The sequence below is a fragment of the Poromitra crassiceps genome (genome assembly GCF_964638095.1).
Source record: "Poromitra crassiceps genome assembly, chromosome: 18".
Taxonomy (NCBI): Eukaryota; Metazoa; Chordata; class Actinopteri; order Beryciformes; family Melamphaidae; genus Poromitra; species Poromitra crassiceps.
The window spans coordinates 17918275-17939787 of record NC_139636.1 but is presented as its reverse complement, the minus strand read 5'-3'; the positions used below and the strand labels follow the sequence as shown (position 1 = coordinate 17939787).

The following is a 21513-nucleotide window of genomic DNA, read 5'->3' as shown; positions in this document are numbered from 1 at the left end:
TCAACTTAATTCAAAAGAATGAGAAAATGTGCATCCTGTGTGTCTAGAATTGCAAAAGCAGTTACATCTTGTTAAGTTATTCTGCAGACTGGTTTACAAAATACTTTTCTTTCAAAACAACACAAACTTCACAACCTGGCAATATTTGCATTACTGAACTGATGGAAGAAAAGGGTAAGAAGATTTTGTTTAGGGTTGTGGACGGATCCTGCAACAGGACAAACTATCGAAAGCATCTGGTTGACAACAAGGGAGTATATATGTAAGGGATAATGTATACTGAGCCGGTGATTACTGTGGAAATAATGACCGACAGGTGAATGATTTAGCCCGACGCGCAGCGGAGGGCTTAATCATTCACCTGAAGGTCATTATTTCCAGTATCCCGCTTAGAACACGGCCTACAACTAAATCATTCAATAATCTGACAAAAATAATTATTCAAATAGATTTTTTAATAGCGTTTTCAACACAAAGCGGTTTCATTCGTAATTGGCACACAAGACACCACAGCTGCAACTGGTTGGCCTAATTAGTAGCGTCTGCGGACAAAATGCTCTTACCAACTGATTAATCCAGGTGTGGCAGAGCAGCGGTCGGTTGTCGAGAAATAATGACCGGTGAATATTGTTGATTGACCAATCAGAATCGAGTATTCGAGAGAGCCGTGTTCTAAGCCCAAATAAGCAACTACACTTGGGGAGGGGGGGGGGGGGGACTACCAATATTTGTAACAACTTTACAGAAAAACAAGTCCACAGTCGATTAGAATAAACACGTGGACTTGCAATGCCAACTGTGACTGTGTGTGATCTTTGCCTTAACTCCAAGATAAACCTTCAGCAGACCTCACACCTAGTGGTCCTTTTTCACAGCAGCCATTTGGTGTCGAAAAGGCATGAAGGGTAAATGCAGGTGCAACCAAAACATTAATGAGGGCCCCAGCACTGGAACACCTAACACCTATGGATTGAAAGTTGGAAACCCTCGTTCATGTTTTGGTTGCACCTGTGTTTTAGCCTAGGTAAACCCAGCCACCACGTGACCTGCTCTCTCAGTTCCCAGTCACTATCATAGTGACTGAGAACAGGTCTGAGAGCAGGTCACGTGGGGGATGGGTTTACCCAGGCTACCTGTGTTTACCCTGCCTTGTAAACACAAAATGACTGCTGTGAAAAAGGCCCATTGTAACTCACAGTCGTGTGTGTGTGGGTCCCAAATTGGTCAGCCATGGTTTATAATACAATCAGAATCACTTTTATTGCCACAGTATGCAAGTTACATACGAGGGATTTGTCTGTATGCAGCGTAGCGGTCACATCAATATACAGAGATAAGAAGTAGGAAGATAACTAAAGACAATCACAAAGTTGCAAGTGCAATCAAATCGAGTAAATATATACAATATTTACATGAGTGGTGAAGTGTTCTGTGGATAATAAATATGAATTTACGTTGAATTTACATGAGATTTACAGACTAAGTTAAATAGGCAGTGGATTTACATGAGTTGTAACATGACCAAACAGATATAAACTTTATCCGTCAGTTAATTGAACTCTTTTAGTTTGGCACATCAGAAGGCCTAAAGTAGCACCAGGAAAACAAGTAGGCTATAGCGAGGAACCAATTAGAGAAGGGCAGATGGCACAGTGCATACAGTGTGCATTGGACATTTTATTTCTACAGCCACATTATCCACATCATTCTTATGCACAGCAAAGCAAAACCTATACATCACAATAGCTTCAGCCATAACATGAAATGATATTTGGTGAGTGCTTTTAACCAAAATGCTTTACGCATAGATGGCAAATACACCAAGTTTGCACATCGCTTGTTGTCATAGAGGGGCATGCATTTTCTCAGTAAATATAAACAAAGTTGTAAGAAATTTTTGAAAAGTGCAGAGTTCCGTGTACATTCATATAGGCGTAGAGGCTGTGTATTCGTCAGCAATTTGACAACAGAAAAATGTGATGGTTGTTGAAAACAATTGGACATACTGTAATGTGGTTATTTCTTTGTCTCAAGGCTTGACTTACTGACCCATGAAATCAGCAATGAACACCACTTGACATTGACAGACATTTTACAGGCAATAGACAAACAAATAAACCACACCAACAGCTAACAGTTGGTTTCATTTTCTTGTTGGAAAGGTTGACCATCGTCTCTGGTCAAAAACAGGTATGAATTCCTATCTGTGGCCTGTCTGTGGAAGTGTCGTGAACCTGGAAGCAACAGATTGATTAATAAGGTCTCTCCTTCATAAACAGGATGCCTTGTTTATTCTCAGACCTAAATATACAAGTGCTGAACCTGCTCTCACACTTGAAGCAGGTGTGGCCTAGACATGAATCATATTTCTCTCTTATCAGCATCAAACCTGTATGTGGGCCAGATGCACTGATGTTGTTTTGGCACAATGTGGAGACCTACTGTCTGCCTGTGTGTTACTTACAAGAAGCTTGTTCTGCCTCTGGATGAAGAGGTCTTATGCACACAGGGGGGAATTCTCCAAACACAGCAGCCATCACCTGAAGCAGACTCACTAGGTCACAATCAGTCTGATGGGAGAAAGGACAAGTCAAGCCAACATGGGTATAAGGCTTACAACTACCATGGACTGTATAACTACATCCTGGTGTAAACGTCAGTGCGTCTAAACAAGCTGTTCTTGAGGTCCTATTGAATGAACTAGCAATTTAACTTGGATGTTAAAAAAATGCACCGGTTTCTCCTGCTTCAGTGTTTATCTGTTTATAGTCTGACAGTGTGAATTTAGCTTGTTGCCATTATTCATCTCATCATCATCATTAAAACGGACTATAAAGGCGGGCGGTGTTAGTCACGATTTTGCGGTGTTAGTCACGTTTTGTGTCACTTCATGATGCAAATCGTGACATCATCAATGACTTGTGATGCAAATCGTGACATCATCAGTTACATCATCAGCGATGTCATAAATCCCACATGTTGCACCCAGATTGCACCTCCAGTCTCCACCCTAGAAATCAAGCACGTGCGTTACACAGTAACATCATCATCATTTTGATTTGTGACGCAAATCGTGACATCATCAGTGATGTCATAAATCCCACATGTTAGACCCATGGCACATCGTCTCCACAGTCTCCACCCTAGAAATTGAGCGCACGCACCACGCGAGATTGCTAGTTAGATACGGTCCTGTCCAATAATACAAAGTTCAATTCTCTCACATGCTTCCACTCCTTCAGGTAAGGCAGCATGACTTCACCATTTCTAGTGATGTGCTGTGCTGTGAGGATCATCATCTCTTGGGTGGGCTTGACATAGCATATAGGTGCAGTGTGGGGGTAGCTTTCTGCAAGCCATAGGCATACTGGGGTGTTGTAGGGCTTGGCTTGTAAGAACAGAAAGAACATGATTTAAATTAGTATACTATGAAAGATTATTCATTTTTCTCCTCACTTTCTTCTGAATTGATCTGAATAGACATGATAAAGTCAACTTATATGGTTATATTTGATGATTTGGTGCAATTGTTACCTTTATATAAGACAGGAATGGTTCCTGATACACTCATTAAGTCCTTTGTCGTGCCATTGTTGAAAACTGTACAAATAGGCAGCGTTGGTTATATCACATATACAGTAAATACTTGTTCAGATAACTGAATGACACAGTTATGAATCGCCACATGTGAATTAGCATTATGGCAGGCAATGAGTAAGCAGAACTGTTGTGCTTCTTACCATATGTATCCATCATGGGCACAAGGCTTTTGTAGTGGGTCACTGCAACATATATTTCACTCGCCACATGTTGCCGTTCAACATATGTCTTCATGAAACAAACAACAATCAGACAATGAAAAACATCTTCAAGTGAAAATAGTAGACTCAACGCTGATTGATTTTCTTACCTTCGGGAGCATTTTCTTAATCGTATCCACAGTGTGATTGTATGTCATGATTATGGATTGTCTGCAACAAAAATCTAGACAGATTACTACTTTTGTTTTGTATCCTTTCTATCACCAACTCTCAACCGAGTCTTAAGAGTTTCCTCTTGCATGGGTTTATGGATAACTACTTATCTTTTATCGTTTGTCCTTGTGGGCCAATAACTGAGCAGCCTCACAATTATGCAAATCAAACGGAGCCCTAAAAAGCGGTAACTAGGCTACAGGGCTTAAAACCTATCTGTTCTCCCAAGTTTACAACCTCCCCTACCCCTGACCACCTCCTCCAAACCATCACCCTCCCTTGAAAAGCGCTATATAAAATAAATGCATTATTATTATTAGGGCTTGAGCAAACATGACAGGAGTATATAATGTGACCCAATTAACCAACTTATTTTAGTTGGTTTTATAGATAATGAGAAAGGTGCAACTGTCAGTTGGGCCAGGATTAACTGAATCCAATTAAATGAGCCCAATATCTGCAGGTATAGACCATTTATTTCACAAGTCTGACCTCCCTTTCATAAATATTAGAATTGTTTGATCAACATGAAGAAACATCATCCAAAGCTTTTTCTTTGATGATGTGCTCTAGAGCCATGTGTTGTGATTTGAGGAAAGCTTCACTGAGGTCAGTGGAAATGTATTAGGCTGCTTGTTTACCTGCACAATCTAACAATCCATGTAAATGGCATTGTTGATAGGAAGCGTGAGACGCTTTATGCCTGTTCTTTGAACCTTCACCATGACTGTGCTTGTCCACATTATGACCAGTAAATCAAGCTTATGAGTCACAAATGCATGATCCAAGTTGTGCCAACCAGACAGTACTGACGGCAGACACAAATTTCTATGTATTATGTATTCTGGTTGCATAATAGCTCATCGTTAACCAATCAAAATAAATCAATTTGTTCCCGTCTATGTTTGGTTTGAACCACTCACATTACCCATGGTCATACCATTGGGTCATACTGACAAACACCAGATCTGCCTGTAGATGGCAGCAACTCTCAAACTGGAAATGGAGGGAATCATTGTGAAAGTTGACAGATAAGGGACCAAGAAGTGGGTTCATCTTGACATCTTTATTCCTGCCCTGCTATACATTTGCCACATCATTGAAGAGTAAATACATCTTAAATAGTTAAACAGTTGACATTTTCACAAATCCCTTCCGCACCGCTCATTCCACAGTTTGCTAGGGAGAAACAAGCCCTTAAGCCCACTGTATCCTTGTGCAAAACTCCCAATGGTCCATACAGTCTTTGTCATGCTTGCCAGCTATTCAGACATGTATACTTGTGGTTTTCTGGCTGAGTATCCCTGCTGCAACATGACAGTTATTCTTATTTCATGGGAATGCATAGATTTGTGAAATGTGATGGTACTATCGTTGATGTACTGTATAAAGATAGACACAGGGAAAGGACAAGCATACTATGGGGACTGTAAATATATGTTAAAAACACTGGGTGGAAAATAAACGTTAGTCAATACACAACAAAAACTAGAACCAAAGACCAACCTTTCCACATATCTCAATATTGTGTATTTTCAAACACAAGGCTTTTTTTGTCGAGTAAGTTACGGTAAAACAGTTCCTCAGCGCAAACCAAACAATATCTAATAACTCACTTAAACACATTCACAGTTTAGAACCTCCCTCATAAAAATAAACAAGACAACCTGACCACTATCATCCACGCATCTAGATGATCCTCATATTTCTTTAAGCCATGCCATGTGAGTACGGTAATAAGCCTCACTGTAACTACAAACTATAAATCCAAAATATTAATATCATGGCTTGCCTTGAATCTCAGGAGACCGTTGTGAAAGAGCATTCCAAGACATTCAGATGTCTGCTAACAATAGCAGGCTTTCACACAAGAGGTCTGAGATGTCTTTTGGAGGTTTGCATCTTAATAATATTGCCAGAACCTGTCTGCACTTCCTGGGACTCTTGTCACCATGCATGGTCATTTCTCAGCTCAGTGTTTGAAGAGCTTTTAAGGTTTGAGTCTCTAAACTCACTGTGCACATACAGTACCAATAAAGTCATCAGGAAGTGGATGGAAAAAGGTTGTAAAAGGATTCAAAACCGTTTGTTGTGATCAACATCACATGTTCCAGTTGAATGGACTTTCTCAAAGGAAAAGAGTTCAAAGGGCTTCAACTTCATATTCTTTTAATGTATATTCACAATTCTGACCATCTGAATGAACTATGGGAGGCAGACAGAATCACTTGTAGTGGGGCCTTGTCAAAAGCATTTTCTTACCATTGTTGTATTTCAGTCGCTTTAAACACATTATCGCGTTCAGACGGGCATGCCATAAAAGAAAAACCTTTCGATCAGTGTAGTGTTTTGGGGGGTGGCGTGTCTTTCTTTCTTGGGTCAATTAAAACATCAAATACTGTACAGTGCAAGTCTAACCTCGACACACTTCTCTACTTCTTCAGTTGCACATTATAGTCAAAAAGAACAATGAAACGTACAGAACACCAAACATGTGTCCCTGGGAGACGTCACTGACTCACTGCATACATGAGGTACTAACTAGCACAGATAAGGCAAGAAACACAGAGCGGTCATTTTCATTTAGGCAGCAAATGGATGCGGTTACATTTTGGAGAGCGCAGGCTAGTCAATATTGAGAATCAAAGCAGTGCACCCCCAATATCAATCATCTCGTACACATAACAGTTCCACATATCAGTATGGTTCTGACGACGTTAGCACCTAACTGGTTATTGTTCCTTTCGAGAGCTGAGGTGGCGATTGTGACGAGAAAGAGGAGCGGTGTGTGAGGATAGTTTGGTGTGTGGCAAAAACTGACGTTACTGTCCGACAGGTGGTCCGTACTCTAAGGCAGGACTTGTGCGTTACACTCTGCAGAGCAAACTGGTGACACGCCTACTCTTGGGGGTCCAGGACCACGAGATGGAACCTTCCCGGACCCCAATTCCTGAGCCTTATCAACAGTGAATGATCCTTGCAATCTATAAAATGCCTGTAATATCTCCCCTTACAGTACGTAACAGTTAAGACATCTAATTAAATGCAAGAAAATCATATTGTCTCAAACCATAGTCTGTCACTGTCAAGGCCTCTGTGCGACTGTATAGGATTCTAAAAAGGAACCTCTTCAGCCTGGACAACTTACTGTGAAGATGACGGCAAGTCAAAATGTCATGTACGGTTACTGTACCTCTCCTTCCTAAAGCAACGAAATACAAGAAAATAAGCAGGCGTGAGAGATGATTTGTTCCCCAGTCCTTTTGCCTAATATCAGACAGTAAACAATCCTATTGCACCAGAACCTACACTAGCCATTACTATTATTATTCCACAAAGAGTTAACCCTTAGCATGTAAACATCAGGGTCCTGTGAGGGCTGAATGCATCTGCATTCTGTCAAATTACTCCATCTTTTATTTTCTCCGTTAAAAGGTGGAACACCATCCATCCGCAAAGGACTTCCAACTGAGCCGGACAGGTCATGAAAAATGTCAACCATGTGTCACCCGAAATAAACTGCTCACTTAACAGCGCTCAGTGACGATCGCTCTCAAATCCTCCAATCACAGAAAAAGTTCCATATCAAAACAAAATAAGATATGTTTTTTGTGTGCGCGTGTGTTTTTTCTTTTTTTTTTTATGACTAGGCTAACTGTTAAAACAACAACAACAAATGATAGTAATTCCCATGTGGTGTCTCATGTCAGACTCCACCCCCTGTATCCAGTATAATGAGGTTACTAAACAGCCATTTGAGGGAAGCAAAAGGCGGAGGTGGGATGGGGCATTTATTTCGAGGGGGAAACTAATGTCCATTCCAGTCCAGTCCAGTCAGCTGTTCCAGGAGGCAGGCGGAGGGAGTGGAATTAGGCTTTCAAGGTGGGAGGGGCTTGCTTGACGCCCCCTTTAAGACCAGTGTTTAGACTCAAAACAATAAGTTAGCAGGAAGTTGTGGAGCTGCCCAGCGAGACCACACTGGAGTTGACAAGTCATTAGTGGTGTTGCTCACAGGCAGACATGGACCAAAAGGGGGGGCCGGACCAGGCTACAGCCAGCCACTTAGGCAACGGTCCACATCCTCCTGTCCATAAAGGTCTATGGTAGAAGTCAGCTCTGGTGGTTTCCATAAAGGTCTATGGTAGAAGTCAGCTCTGGTGGTTTCCATAAAGGTCTATGGTAGAAGTCAGCTCTGGTGGTTTCCATAAAGGTCTATGGTAGAAGTCAGCTCTGGTGGTTTCCGTGCGAGCTTTTGCTTCGACCATCATCTTTTCTTTTTTTAAAGTTTATGTTTCATCATTGAGTCATTTCATCTTTCGACCTTCAAGTCCATGCTGCCACTATGCGCCGTAGGACCTCTCCTCACCCTGCAACAGTGAGCTGGTAGGGGAAACAGGAGAGAGGGACAGATGTTGGTGCCATTGTATTGAAGAAAAAAAGAAAGAAGAAAAAAGAAAACATATTATGGACTACATATTTTTGGAATTTGACTGGAACAGTCATGTTCATTAAAAGCTCCAGCATTAAGGACATCATTTGGGGTCCAGCCACATAACTAGCTGTAGCTGTGAAACATGAAAGTGTAATCTGTTGAAAAATGTCGGACCTGCATCACGATACCACACAGCGACAGCTCATACAGTCTGTACCACCGTCATCTGGGGGGTTCAGCTTCCTCAGCTTGTGCTGTCTGATCTCCCTCACCAGTGTGTAGAAGGCGTCCTCCACTCCCTGCGCACACACACACACACACACACACACACACACACACACACACACACACACACAGGTTTGAGAAAAGCGTCAATGCTAACTAAAGCTACACTGCACATCAATTTTACTGATGCAAAGGCCCCCTCAAGCGTATTCACCGTTCAAAGGCTGAGCAACATCAACATGGCAACCATGACCATGTGAGACGCTGTTTATCAGGGAACCATACTATCAAAAACAGGTTTGCCAATTCTTGAATTGAAATGACTGACATGCTGCAGTTTCACTGTTGAATGTGAGTGTATGTAAAGTACATCATGTGTGACAGAGGGAGGTGACATGCTGCCGTTTCACTGTTGAATGTGAGTGTATGTAAAGTGCATCATGTGTGACAGAGGGAGGTGACATGCTGCCGTTTCACTGTTGAATGTGAGTGTATGTAAAGTACATCATGTGTGACAGAGGGAGGTGACATGCTGTTGTTTCAGTGTTGAATGTGAGTGTATGTAAAGTACATCATGTGTGACAGAGGGAGGTGACATGCTGCAGTTTCACTGTTGAATGTGAGTGTATGTAAAGTACATCATGTGTGACAGAGGGAGGTGACATGCTGCCGTTTCACTGTTGAATGTGAGTGTATGTAAAGTACATCATGTGTGACAGAGGGAGGTGACATGCTGTTGTTTCAGTGTTGAATGTGAGTGTATGTAAAGTACATCATGTGTGACAGAGGGAGGTGACATGCTGCCGTTTCACTGTTGAATGTGAGTGTATGTAAAGTACATCATGTGTGACAGAGGGAGGTGACATGCTGTTGTTTCAGTGTTGAATGTGAGTGTATGTAAAGTACATCATGTGTGACAGAGGGAGGTGACATGCTGCCGTTTCACTGTTGAATGTGAGTGTATGTAAAGTACATCATGTGTGACAGAGGGAGGTGTGCAGAGACTTGTCCTTGTGAGACCTTTTCAATAGCTCAGTTCTTGAGCCAAGGTAACCTGGCTATGAGTCACTGCCTGCAGCATAATAAAACGCAGCACACGTGTACATGCAGCCACATTCACCACTGTGAAAATGTAAAATAATTGGCCATAACACATAAAACTCAGAAATGTTGAGAAATACTATAATAACATTTGTTGGTGAGTATAGAGATAGTCGGCATGTGTGGGAACGCGAGTGGGGTAAAACCGCCCATATCAATGGGTCGACTCGCCAAAGCAAGGTGCTGCGGCTCTACACTACAGGTTTGGGGATTCTAGAGCAGAACACAAGACGTCTGTTCAGATGTGCTTTTACTGCAGTGGTCAAATCCCCGATCGTGTCTGTCTGGGCTGGGCTAGCAGCTAAATTCTATCTTTGCTGAATGGATAGAACGGGGGGGGAGACACAGGAAAATACTGGAAATGTACCCAACACCCAGAAAATCTGAATAGTGACATTAATCATGACTAATGTTCATAATGTCAGAGAGAGAAAGACAGAAAGGAGGAGAAGTGTTTTCTCTCTCTCTCTCTCTCTCCATGAGACGTGTGTGTCTCTTGATGCATGTTGGGTGCGTGCTCAATGCGTGCTCAGTACCTGTCGTGTCTTGGCGGACGTCTCGATGTAAGGGATCCCGTAGGAGCGGGCCAGCTCCTGGGCTTGCCGTGTGTCCACTGTGCGCGCCGGGAGGTCACATTTGTTACCCACGAGCACCATGGGAACATCGTCTGAGTCCTTCACACGTTTGATCTGTTCCCTGCGAGTCGACAGCAAAACAAGAGAATAAGACGTCTGGTCTAACGGTAAAATAACATGCATAATGTTCAAATATAGTCGGGGGCAGGGCCTCATCACCTCTATGCTTTACATGTTTATCTGCCATGTTGTGACTGTTTCCAAACAAATCCCAGCATTTAGTCTCAATTCACAGAGTCATCTCCCCTGTGTGGGATCCTCCCTGCTTCATACTGTAAAACAACAACAGCCGCCCCACCACCAGAGAGCCAGCCACCCGGGGAGCTCTAGGACCCTGAGGAAGAGCTGGGGCCCCGCCGGAGCTGTGCTGCACTTCTGCACGAGGGAGGGAGGGAGGGAGGCTGAGAGGAAGGGTGGGGGACGGACAGCATTACCTCATCACTACAGCAGCCAGCAGCCACTGACTGATCAATCTATCAGCTCACCCTCCACCACAGTACAGCAGCTTACATTAGCACACAGCTAACAGCTAACAGCCCCTCTGCAGTCAACACGGCTTCTGTTAACTTGTGTCACAGCGGCACGTCACTCGTGATTATAGGTTATATCCTGGCGACTGAGGCAGGTATTTCAAGTCTAATGGTGGTAATGAAAACGCCTGGGAAAACAGAAAGCAGATCTAATCTCATCTGCGTGGCGCATTGTTGTGTCGGGGTATGAGAGCGCTGGGTTAGGTTCAGATGAAGAGAGGAGTGAAAACACAGCCTGTGTAGAGCCTGGGCCTGGACTGTAGGCAGGTGATGTGTTGTGTGCCAACATCAGCGGAGACGCCGGTGAGCGTCAAACAGAAACGCACATCCTTAAATAAGTTGGCAGCTGGAAGCAGACCAGCACAGACTCCAGCATCCCAGCCTAAGAGCCAGCACAGACTCCAGCATCCCAGCCTAAGAGCCAGCACAGACTCCAGCATCCCAGCCTAAGAGCCAGCACAGACTCCAGCATCCCAGCCTAAGAGCCAGCACAGACTCCAGCATCCCAGCCTAAGAGCCAGCACAGACTCCAGCATCCCAGCCTAAGAGCCAGCACAGACTCCAGCATCCCAGCCTAAGAGCCAGCACAGACTCCAGCATCCCAGCCTAAGAGCCAGCACAGACTCCAGCATCCCAGCCTAAGAGCCAGCACAGACTCCAGCATCCCAGCCTAAGAGCCAGCACAGACTCCAGCATCGCAGCCTAAGAGCCAGCACAGACTCCAGCATCCCAGCCTAAGAGCCAGCACAGACTCCAGCATCCCAGCCTAAGAGCCAGCACAGACTCCAGCATCCCAGCCTAAGAGCCAGCACAGACTCCAGCATCCCAGCCTAAGAGCCAGCACAGACTCCAGCATCCCAGCCTAAGAGCCAGCACAGACTCCAGCATCGCAGCCTAAGAGCCAGCACAGACTCCAGCATCCCAGCCTAAGAGCCAGCACAGACTCCAGCATCGCAGCCTAAGAGCCAAACATGCGTTCACAAGTTGCACAGGGGGCCATCCTTTCAGGGTGATGTCAGCAGTTGTGTTAAACCCGGCACAAACCAGGCTGTCATGCTGTGGCAGCCGGCCAAACCAAAGCACGGGTAATAAGCTCCGTCTGAACCCTCGAAAAAGATGTTCGATAAGAGGAGAAGAGGCAATGTGTGCTCTCTCTATTTGGCACATGCCATAGTGGCAGGATATCTAATATAACGAGAAAGACAATGAGAGAAAGAGAATATCGTCATTTCCAACTGACCCCCCCCCCCCCCCTCCTTCTCCTTCTCTGTCCTTGGGAGTGCTGCTGCCTCTCCCCTCTCCTCTAATTGAGTCAGGATCGATTTCATTGGCAGCGTGCTGTAATCCTCCAGTCGGGGGCTAAGCTTTCTTTAGCCGTGTTAAACGCTACAACATGACATCACCCTACCACTGCAGAGAGCCGGCGCACGCACGCACACACGCACACACACACGCACACACACACGCACACACGCACACACACACACACACACACACACACACAGAGCTGGCTACTCACATTCTAATCATGATGTCATCAAAGGTTCTAAAAGTGTTTTGACTGTTCATTTGCAGCACAAGGATTATCCTTGTGCTGCAAATGAACAGTCAAAACACTTTTAGAACCTTGGAAAATAGCTGGTTCCATATGGTTCCAATCATTCAATAGACTAAACTGTGCAAGAGTAATAGATTAAATGCGACTAAATTAAGACTAAATGCAATTTGCATTTTTGAATTCTGATCAAAATGAGAAACAAATCATTGGTATAATTTCCATTGGTGCTTTACGCCACAGCTCCATCTTCAATTGACCGGCCACCCCTCCATGATACAAATGGTTTTGTGTCAGATTGTAACCAATTGAATTGTACAGCATTTGTTTCCACTTAAAGTTTTATTGACAACAAATATACATCTACAGACAGAAGGGGGGTGGAGGGACACGAGTAAACGCTTAAAATAACGGTGGATCAGACTCATACGGTAAGATGCCATTTTTCTCAGACATGCTGGGTTTAGGATACTGGGGCTGCTATGGAGCACAGAGCTAGCTAGTCAGAGTGTGACAGTGGAAATAGCTGCTCTGTTCTGATCGTGTGATTGGACAAGAATTGACGAGGCTTATGGGTATTGTAGTAGGTGTCATTGAAACGTATGTGTCCGATGATAAAAACAAATAAACAATAACGCTTTTTTTTGTAAAACAGGTTGAAACATTCTAAAACTGGTGTTCGCAATCACATAATGGAGCCATAAAGGATAACAACCTGACTGGATACAGATCAGGTGTCATCAACAACAGAACCAAGTGAGATGGGTGCCTAAAATGGGAAAATCACTTGTTGTCCCGCACCAAAGGCAGGGTGGGGGGATTATGGATCCCTCTCCATCCAACTGACAGTCACACTGTGATGCTGACTTTGTCCCACTAGGGGGCAGCATCGGCAATCAATGGGACTGACTCAAGGGTGGATCTACATCATTGGTCTGTAAATTTCCCCATGGGGATAAATAAAGGATAACTGAACTGAACTTATAATTATTAGTGATGTCCCCTTCTCACACACACACATACACACACACACACACACACACACACACACACACACACACACACACACCTGTATTGGTGAATATCCTCAAAGGACTTGGTGTTGTTGATGGCGAAGACACAGAGGAAGCCCTCCCCTGTCCTCATGTACTGGTCCCTCATGGCGCTGTACTCCTCCTGACCTGCAGTGTCCAGGATGTCCAGTAGACACGTCTCGCCGTCAATCACCACCTGCTTCCTGTACGAGTCCTGCAAAAAGGGGAGGGACCACCAAAATTTTGAGCAGCGGACATGTGGCGAAAAACATCAACAGTCAAATAAGAGAGAGCAGTTTTTGGGGTCTTTACTGCTACACGACCACTGGGGGTGCTACACCACTTTCTTATGGACATCCATGGCCTCGTGCACTCTACGCTGTGCAGGACCATCATGTACACATCCACACACACACACACAGCTGGCTGAGCACGCATTAGCCCATATCTGCCAGGAATCGCCTGTCCGGGTCAGATGAACAGTGAGTGATCAGAGGAGCAGGGCTGCAGGCATCAGGGAGTGATCAGAGGAGCAGGGCTGCAGGCATCAGGGAGCGATCAGAGGAGCAGGGCTGCAGGCATCAGGGAGCGATCAGAGGAGCAGGGCTGCAGGCATCAGGGAGCGATCAGAGGAGCAGGGCTGCAGGCATCAGGGAGCGATCAGAGGAGCAGGGCTGCAGGCATCAGGGAGCGATCAGAGGAGCAGGGCTGCAGGCATCAGGGAGCGATCAGAGGAGCAGGGCTGCAGGCATCAGGGAGTGATCAGAGGAGCAGGGCTACAGGCATCAGGGAGCGATCAGAGGAGCAGGGCTGCAGGCATCAGGGAGTGATCAGAGGGGCAGGGCTGCAGGCATCAGGGAGCGATCAGAGGAGCAGGGCTGCAGGCATCAGGGAGCGATCAGAGGAGCAGGGCTGCAGGCATCAGGGAGCGATCAGAGGAGCAGGGCTGCAGGCATCAGGGAGTGATCAGAGGAGCAGGGCTACAGGCATCAGGGAGCGATCAGAGGAGCAGGGCTGCAGGCATCAGGGAGTGATCAGAGGGGCAGGGCTGCAGGCATCAGGGAGCGATCAGAGGAGCAGGGCTGCAGGCATCAGGGAGCGATCAGAGGAGCAGGGCTGCAGGCATCAGGGAGCGATCAGAGGGGCAGGGCTGCAGGCATCAGGGAGCGATCAGAGGAGCAGGGCTGCAGGCATCAGGGAGCGATCAGAGGAGCAGGGCTGCAGGCATCAGGGAGCGATCAGAGGAGCAGGGCTGCAGGCATCAGGGAGTGATCAGAGGGGCAGGGCTGCAGGCATCAGGGAGTGATCAGAGGAGCAGGGCTGCAGGCATCAGGGAGTGATCAGAGGAGCAGGGCTGCAGGCATCAGGGCCAATGTTTAGCCTTCCAACACGCAGCCAGACAAACATGGAGTGCCGTCCCTTTGTTTGTTAGAGCATAGGGGCCAGGAATGCAAATACACAAAAAGGACATTGTCCGGCCAGAGGCAGGCGTGGTGAGAGAGAGAGAGAGAGAGAGAGAGAGAGAGAGAGGGGGGGGGGGGGGGGAGAGAGGGGGGGGGGGGGGGAGACAGAGAGAAGGAGAGAGAGAAGAGAGGAGAAAACACACTGACATTCTCTCTGGCTCTCTCTCTCTCTCTGCAGCGTCTCTCAATCTCTTGTTTACAAGGCAAAAAAGAAAAAGAGACGATAAAGTAGAGAAGGGCAGAGCAAATGTTTTGCCTCAAAGCAGAATTAGGGACTCCTTCTAAACCTGACCCTTTGGAGAACTGCCACAGCTTCCGTTTGCAAATTCAATTTGAGACTGAGCAGTTTTAGTCTCTGCAGGACCAAGACGGATCCATTCAGCAGTGGGATGGGTGGAGGTGGAGGTGGAGGTGGAGGTGGGGGAGCATGACGTTAGACCACTATTCTGACACGGTGGTCGGCCGTAGATGTGGGACACACGTATGACATAACTGCAAAGCGATACACCTGTGAGGCTTCCAGCTGCACACAAATCCAAGGGGGACTGTCAGAAAGAAGATAAAACCGTGCCGTTTGCAGGAGAGAGCCGTTACCTCGATAGTGGGGTCATATTCGTCCACAAAGTGGTTCTGGATGAGCTGGATGGTGAGTGCGCTCTTGCCCACGCCTCCAGCTCCCACCACCACCAGCTTATACTCAGTCATCTTCTCCGCCGCTGCTGCTGCTGCTCACCGCACACCACCGCTGCTGCTGCTGCTGCTGCTGCTGCTGCTGCTGCTGCTGCTGCAGGGAGCAGAGAAGGGGGGCAGGTTAGCACACTGGCAGGAAGCAAACTCTCCCTGACATCATATACATTGGCAAGCGTGGACGGAGCCACAGCGCTGCTGACACACGCAGAACTCTGGGAAGGAGCTTAGCTACTCTGTGCCACTGGACTCAACCTCTTTCTTTTTCCTCCCATGGCTTCAACTGGGGTGTTCCAGACAACGCAAATTGTTACATACAGCTACTACCATGTCTGCCCAGCAGTGAGAAGCATGAGTGATGTGTGTGTGTGTGTGTGTGTGTGTGTGTGTGTGTGTGTGTGTGTGTGTGTGTGTGTGTGTGCGTGTGTGTGTGGTGGGGGCTGAGGTTGAGACCCTCAGAGGGGAATGTGAAAAATGTGCTGAAGGTACTCAATGTTCCAATGCTCTCCCGCTCAATGTGAGCGTGGCGAGTGTGTGTGTGTGTGTGTGTGTGTGTGTGTGTGTGAGAGTGAGAGGGAAAGGGAGAGCGAGGGGGTGAAGAGAGGAGGAGGAGGAGGAGGAGGAGGAGGAGGAGGGGGCACGACACTGGCAGACTGATGCTGAGGAGATCACTCAGCCTCCTTCACACATGACTGATGCCTACGTCTGACTGAGACCACTGTCCCGTTACACCACTGAGCACGAGGCCAACAGTGCATTTCACAGGCTGGGAAAAACAACAACAAAAACAAACAAACTCCCATTATGCTAATATTACGGCGTACTAAATTTACAAGAGATCCTGGCAAAACAGTCGACAGAAAGCGTTTTAGTGAGATATGAGACATGTTCAAAAGTTTCATATCATCCGTGAAAGGCATCTGCATAAATTGTCTCTGTCCACAATGAGCTAGATTGAACATTGCAAGCATGTCACTTATGGATTCATGCATAGGCTGTAGAAACACCTGCTCATCTGAAGCTTTAGCTGCGCTCCGGCAAACTAAGCAATTAGACCTATATTCACACGTACGCACATGCAAACTGTGCATTTTGATGAGAAAGGAGTCGGACGCAATTCCCAATTTTGTGGGATGCAACGGAAAAGTAATATAACGAGTATGTAACAAATTACTGTTGGCATGGAGTAATAAGTAATAATATTACTTTTCAAAAGAGTAACAAGTAATGAGTAATATATTACTTTTTTAATTTAAAGTAACGAGCCCAACACTGGTCATAGCTCAAATCAGACGCAGTGTCCTTTTCCCATTGACTTCTATACAATCTGACTTTTTTTTGCACCTAATGGAGTCGCCCCGTGCTGGCCATCATTACAAAGGAAGCCGTTTTAAGGCTCCTCCGCGTTGGCTTCAGCTTTCAGTGCTAGAGGTTGCCCCTTGGGTTCAGTCTAGGAAAGGCAGAACAAGAGGCCTAAAAGATTTGATGATTCCAGGGGCCAAATGTATAAACCATGTGTACATACAGGTTTCCCAAGAAATCCACGGGCCGTGAGAATGTGCGTACCGCTACACATCTCTCACACCATGCATACTGTACGCAGTCTTCTGAGGCCCACTAGTGTGCTGTGGTGGTTGTGGCAAAAAAAGGAAAATGTACACTTACGGTGCGTTCACACCGACCTATTAAAGTTTGTCGCTGGCGTCGAGTTTACATACAAAGTCAATGCAAACGAGCGATTGAGCGTATATTCACCTGGGAGAATAATCGCTGGGCGTCCGAGCGGCAGAGACAGAGCGATAGGGAGAAAATACGTTTGTCGCTCAAGATGAAATATTCCAACTCGAGCGAAAATACGCTGGCATCAGTCGCTCGCTGTTCAATGCTGATTGGCTGCCGTGTGAGAGCGAGTCAAGGATCCCACTGGCTTGGAACAAACCGCTGGTTTATTGTGTGGCAACAAACCGCATTGACAGCTGATTGACAGGCTGACAGCTGACATGAAGTGAAGTCTGTACTACCGGTATGCAGCTCGCATTAGGAGCACGCTGATAGGCTTAGCTTGTAAACAATGACGGTGGCTCGTAGTGGACAAACAGCATGACATTGCGTAACGTTATATCCCCCACATGTCCGTCATTTCCTGTGCCTGTTGATGAGCGATTTAAACACAGCGACAGAGCGATTCCAAAGGGTTGACTTGAGCGACAGAGTGAAAAATAAATATCTCGGTGTGAACACACCTTAAGTGTGAATTTAGGTGACATTTTAGTTAGAGCTTTTTTGGGCTTACACAGATTTCTACATCTAAATATACAGAGTTGTATACATTCTGCCACAGGTGTGTCTCCAGTTGCCCTTTATGGAGCTGCTGAACGCGGTTAATAGGTCCAGTCAATATCACAGGGCTGCCCTGGCCCCTGGTCCATACATTAAGAGCCAGTCAATATCACAGGGCTGCCCTGGCCCCTGGCCCATACATTAAGAGCACATTATTAAAGAAACATGTCGGCCTCTTGACAAAACAGACGATATCCATTTCACATAGACCTGAACTTACACACTTTCAATTCCAGGCAAACCCCAACTTCACTTGAATTTCTGGACCTACTGGGGTACTTGAAAACAGAACAGAATGAAAGAATTTGTAGAACATTATAACAGCTAAAATTCAAACCACATTTCCAAAGGAGACAAAGTACATTCAAAACCTACTACATTCAATTATATCCAGTGGGGAGCTTAGCCAGCAGCACACAAGACATTTTCCCCCTTTGGATGTTTATTTGGAAATCATAGTTGTGCTGAGAGAGTAAAGCAACCATTTATGTAAAGAACATAATTTTAGCTGCGAGGGTTTCATTTCTGCAGCATATACATAGCTGTTAAATGGACTAAACGCGATATTCGGCCCTAGTAGATTGCCGCAAAACATTTTATATATCTAGCGAGACAGGCGAGTTATAATGTTCTGAGCAGTGAATGAAGCCACGCCCCCCTCTGTGTTGTGAAAACAGTTTTGTTGTTGTCAGCCTGCTAGAGCGTTGGACTGATCCTCCTCCTTCAAGTCTGTGGATTTAGCTCTTCCCCACATTTCTAAATGGACAGTGACCCAGCGAGGCTCGACAGCATGTTTGTACTGGATCAAGCCATGACCGATTGTGAAAATAAAGCAGCCATGGCAGACAGTGAAAATAAGGTTAATCTCTGTTTGTATTGTGTTTTTTTAGCGTGTAAAAGAGGACTGCGTAGCTGCAACAACTGGGGAGCTGCGGTCCCTGATGGAAGCACGAGACGTGTGGAAGGTCCAACATCGTGCCCGACGGCGGCCATCCTGGCCTGAGTCGATGCAGTGAAGTGAAGTATCGCGGTTTGGGACCGTGTGTTTCCTGGTCGTTGTTTACAGTGCGGTAGGTCGGCTGTGTTGCTCTTGCTCTGCATGCCTCAATGGCACAGGAGTGTCTGGGTTGCATAGTGTAGATAGCAGATGCTATAGCATATTAGCAGAGCAATGCGAGTGTTTACGGACGGTGGCATGGGAAGCCGTGTCTGTTTTATCGACTGTTTCTTAGTTAGATGATGTCACCGATGATGATGATGATGATGTCACCACTGATGATGTCACCAATGATGTCAACAGTGATGATGCCACCGTGATGTCATCATTGATGGCGATGTCATCATTGATGTCACTGATGATGTCACACTTGACATATGATGTGACTGTTACTGAAGGGTATAAGAATGAGCTTTGTAAGATCAGAATCAGCCCCGGCCAGTCTAGACTACGTCTAGTCTTTACGCATACAGTCTGTACTTAACACACACAGAGCCTGGTCAAAGGAAGTTGGGGGGGAAAAATGCTTCAGACCGGAGGAATTCGAACCGTTGCAGGTGATGGGAGCGATACGAGCGGATGTCCCGCCTTTCTGCTCGTATTTCTCCAATCACCTGCCTTTAGGCGGGACATCCATCCGCCTATCATCGCTCATTATCTTCCCCTGAGTTTCCCTTTCTGCTTTGGCCAAGTTTTCCCAGCTTGAAGTACGGGACTGTTATGATGCGTTCGCAGAATGTAGAAGAGACTGGACTACTTCCACCTAAGCCTACAGCTCCAGCATGGCATCTACTAGTGGGCAGAAAAATGACAGATTGGTCCTTTAACTCAGCTAGAGCATGTTGTGAATGTAAATTCACACCTAAACTAACTGACTGATGCAGCAGAAGGGAGGAGATGTGGGGCAAAGAGTGGAAATGAGCAATGAAGGGGAATGAATGACAGTGCAAGTCCTCCAGATGTCAGCGCGGCGACTCAGTTCCTGTAGAACACATCATGCGTGCTGCTGTGTGACGACACGCATGCTTGCTCAGTAAGTGTGTGATGACATGCATGCTCAGTAAGTGTGGGGGATGTAGGGACACGCATGCTCAGTAAGTGTGGGGGATGTAGGGACACGCATGCTCAGTAAGTGTGGGGGATGTAGGGACACGCATGCTCAGTAAGTGTGGGGTAAATGGTAAATGGTAAATGGTAAATGGTCTGCATTTATATAGCGCTTTTATCCAAAGCGCTTTACAATGAGTAGATAGTCTACATTCACCCATTCATACACCAATGGCGGCAGGCTGCCACGCAGGGTGCCTACACACCATCGGGAGCAATTTGGGGTTAAGTGTCTTGCCCAAGGACACAACGACAGCAGCTGGGAGGGAGCGGGGATCGAACCGCCAACCCTTGCGTCATTGGCCGACCCGCTCTACCTCCTGAGCTAAAGCCGTCCCTGGGGGATGTAGGGACACGCATGCTCAGTAAGTGTGGGGGATGTAGGGACACGCATGCTCAGTAAGGGTCCTTGCACATAGAGTCCGTTTTTTCGTCCGAAATTGACACACGAAAAAAATAAAAATACGACCTCATTTGTGTCAATCATCATTGACACACCGAGTCCGACAATTACGTCCGTCATTTAAGTTTTCGGACGAGGTTCGATTTTCTGCGTTTTTCGGCATCCATGAAATCGTTTTGACAGGTGTTTGACCACCCAGAGCTGCCATAGTGTTGCTATTCACAATGAAAAATGGCGTCTGAGAAGTTAATTCACTTCGGCTCCCAGCACAAAGCATTTTATGGCAAAGCAGGAATACAGAGATTCGGAATTAAAAGACAGAATGTGCCGGGTGATTGCAGACCAGCTTGGAATGCGTGTGTGTGTGTGTGTGTGTGTGTGTGTGTGTGTGTGTGTGTGTATGGGGAAGGTGGGGGGGGGGAGAGACAGAGAGCCACACAGACACACTGCCAGTTGTGGATCAATAGGATCGCGGTAGTTTTCTTTTCGTTGCGAATCTTCGCAACGAATATTGGATAATTAACGCATCGGACTCAGTGGGCAAGGTATCTGTGCCTGACGTTTTTTTCCCGGATGACGGATTAAAAAAACGCAGCGAACAATTCGGACTCTGTGTGCAAGGACCTTAAGTGTGGGGGATGTAGGGACAGGGACACGCATGCTCAGTAAGTGTGGGGGATGTAGGGACACGCATGCTGCTCAGTAAGTGTGGGGGATGTAGGTAAGCATGCTCAGTAAGTGTGGGGGATGTAGGGAGAAGTAAGCATGCTCAGTAAGTGTGGGGGATGTAGGGAGAAGACACGCATGCTCAGTAAGTGTGGGGGATGTAGGGAGAAGACACGCATGCTCAGTAAGTGTGGGGGATGTAGGGACACGCATGCTCAGTAAGTGTGGGGGATGTAGGGAGAAGCATGCTCAGTAAGTGTGGGGGATGTAGCATGCTCAGTAAGTGTGGGGGATGTAGGGACACGCATGCTGCTCAGTAAGTGTGGGGGATGTAGGTAAGCATGCTCAGTAAGTGTGGGGGATG

At 46.3% G+C, this 21513-nt stretch overlaps 1 protein-coding gene across 2 annotated transcripts in view; it reads right to left on the bottom strand.

The window, feature by feature from the left end:
* Positions 1-5069: 5069 nt before the first annotated feature.
* Positions 5070-21513, bottom strand: part of hrasa (HRas proto-oncogene, GTPase a) — a 31423-nt gene continuing 14979 nt past the window's right edge. The window contains exons 2-6 of one of the 2 annotated variants that reach the window (XM_083655081.1): positions 15544-15733; positions 13522-13700; positions 10269-10428; positions 8581-8705; positions 5070-8354 (exon numbers count right to left, since the gene is read on the bottom strand). In XM_083655081.1, coding sequence (XP_083511207.1) covers positions 8586-8705; positions 10269-10428; positions 13522-13700; positions 15544-15654 — 570 coding nt within the window. In that variant the 5' untranslated portion in view covers positions 15655-15733 and the 3' untranslated portion in view covers positions 5070-8354; positions 8581-8585. The remainder of the gene's footprint in view (positions 8355-8580; positions 8706-10268; positions 10429-13521; positions 13701-15543; positions 15734-21513) is intronic. The other variant, XM_083655080.1, reaches the window with a different exon arrangement.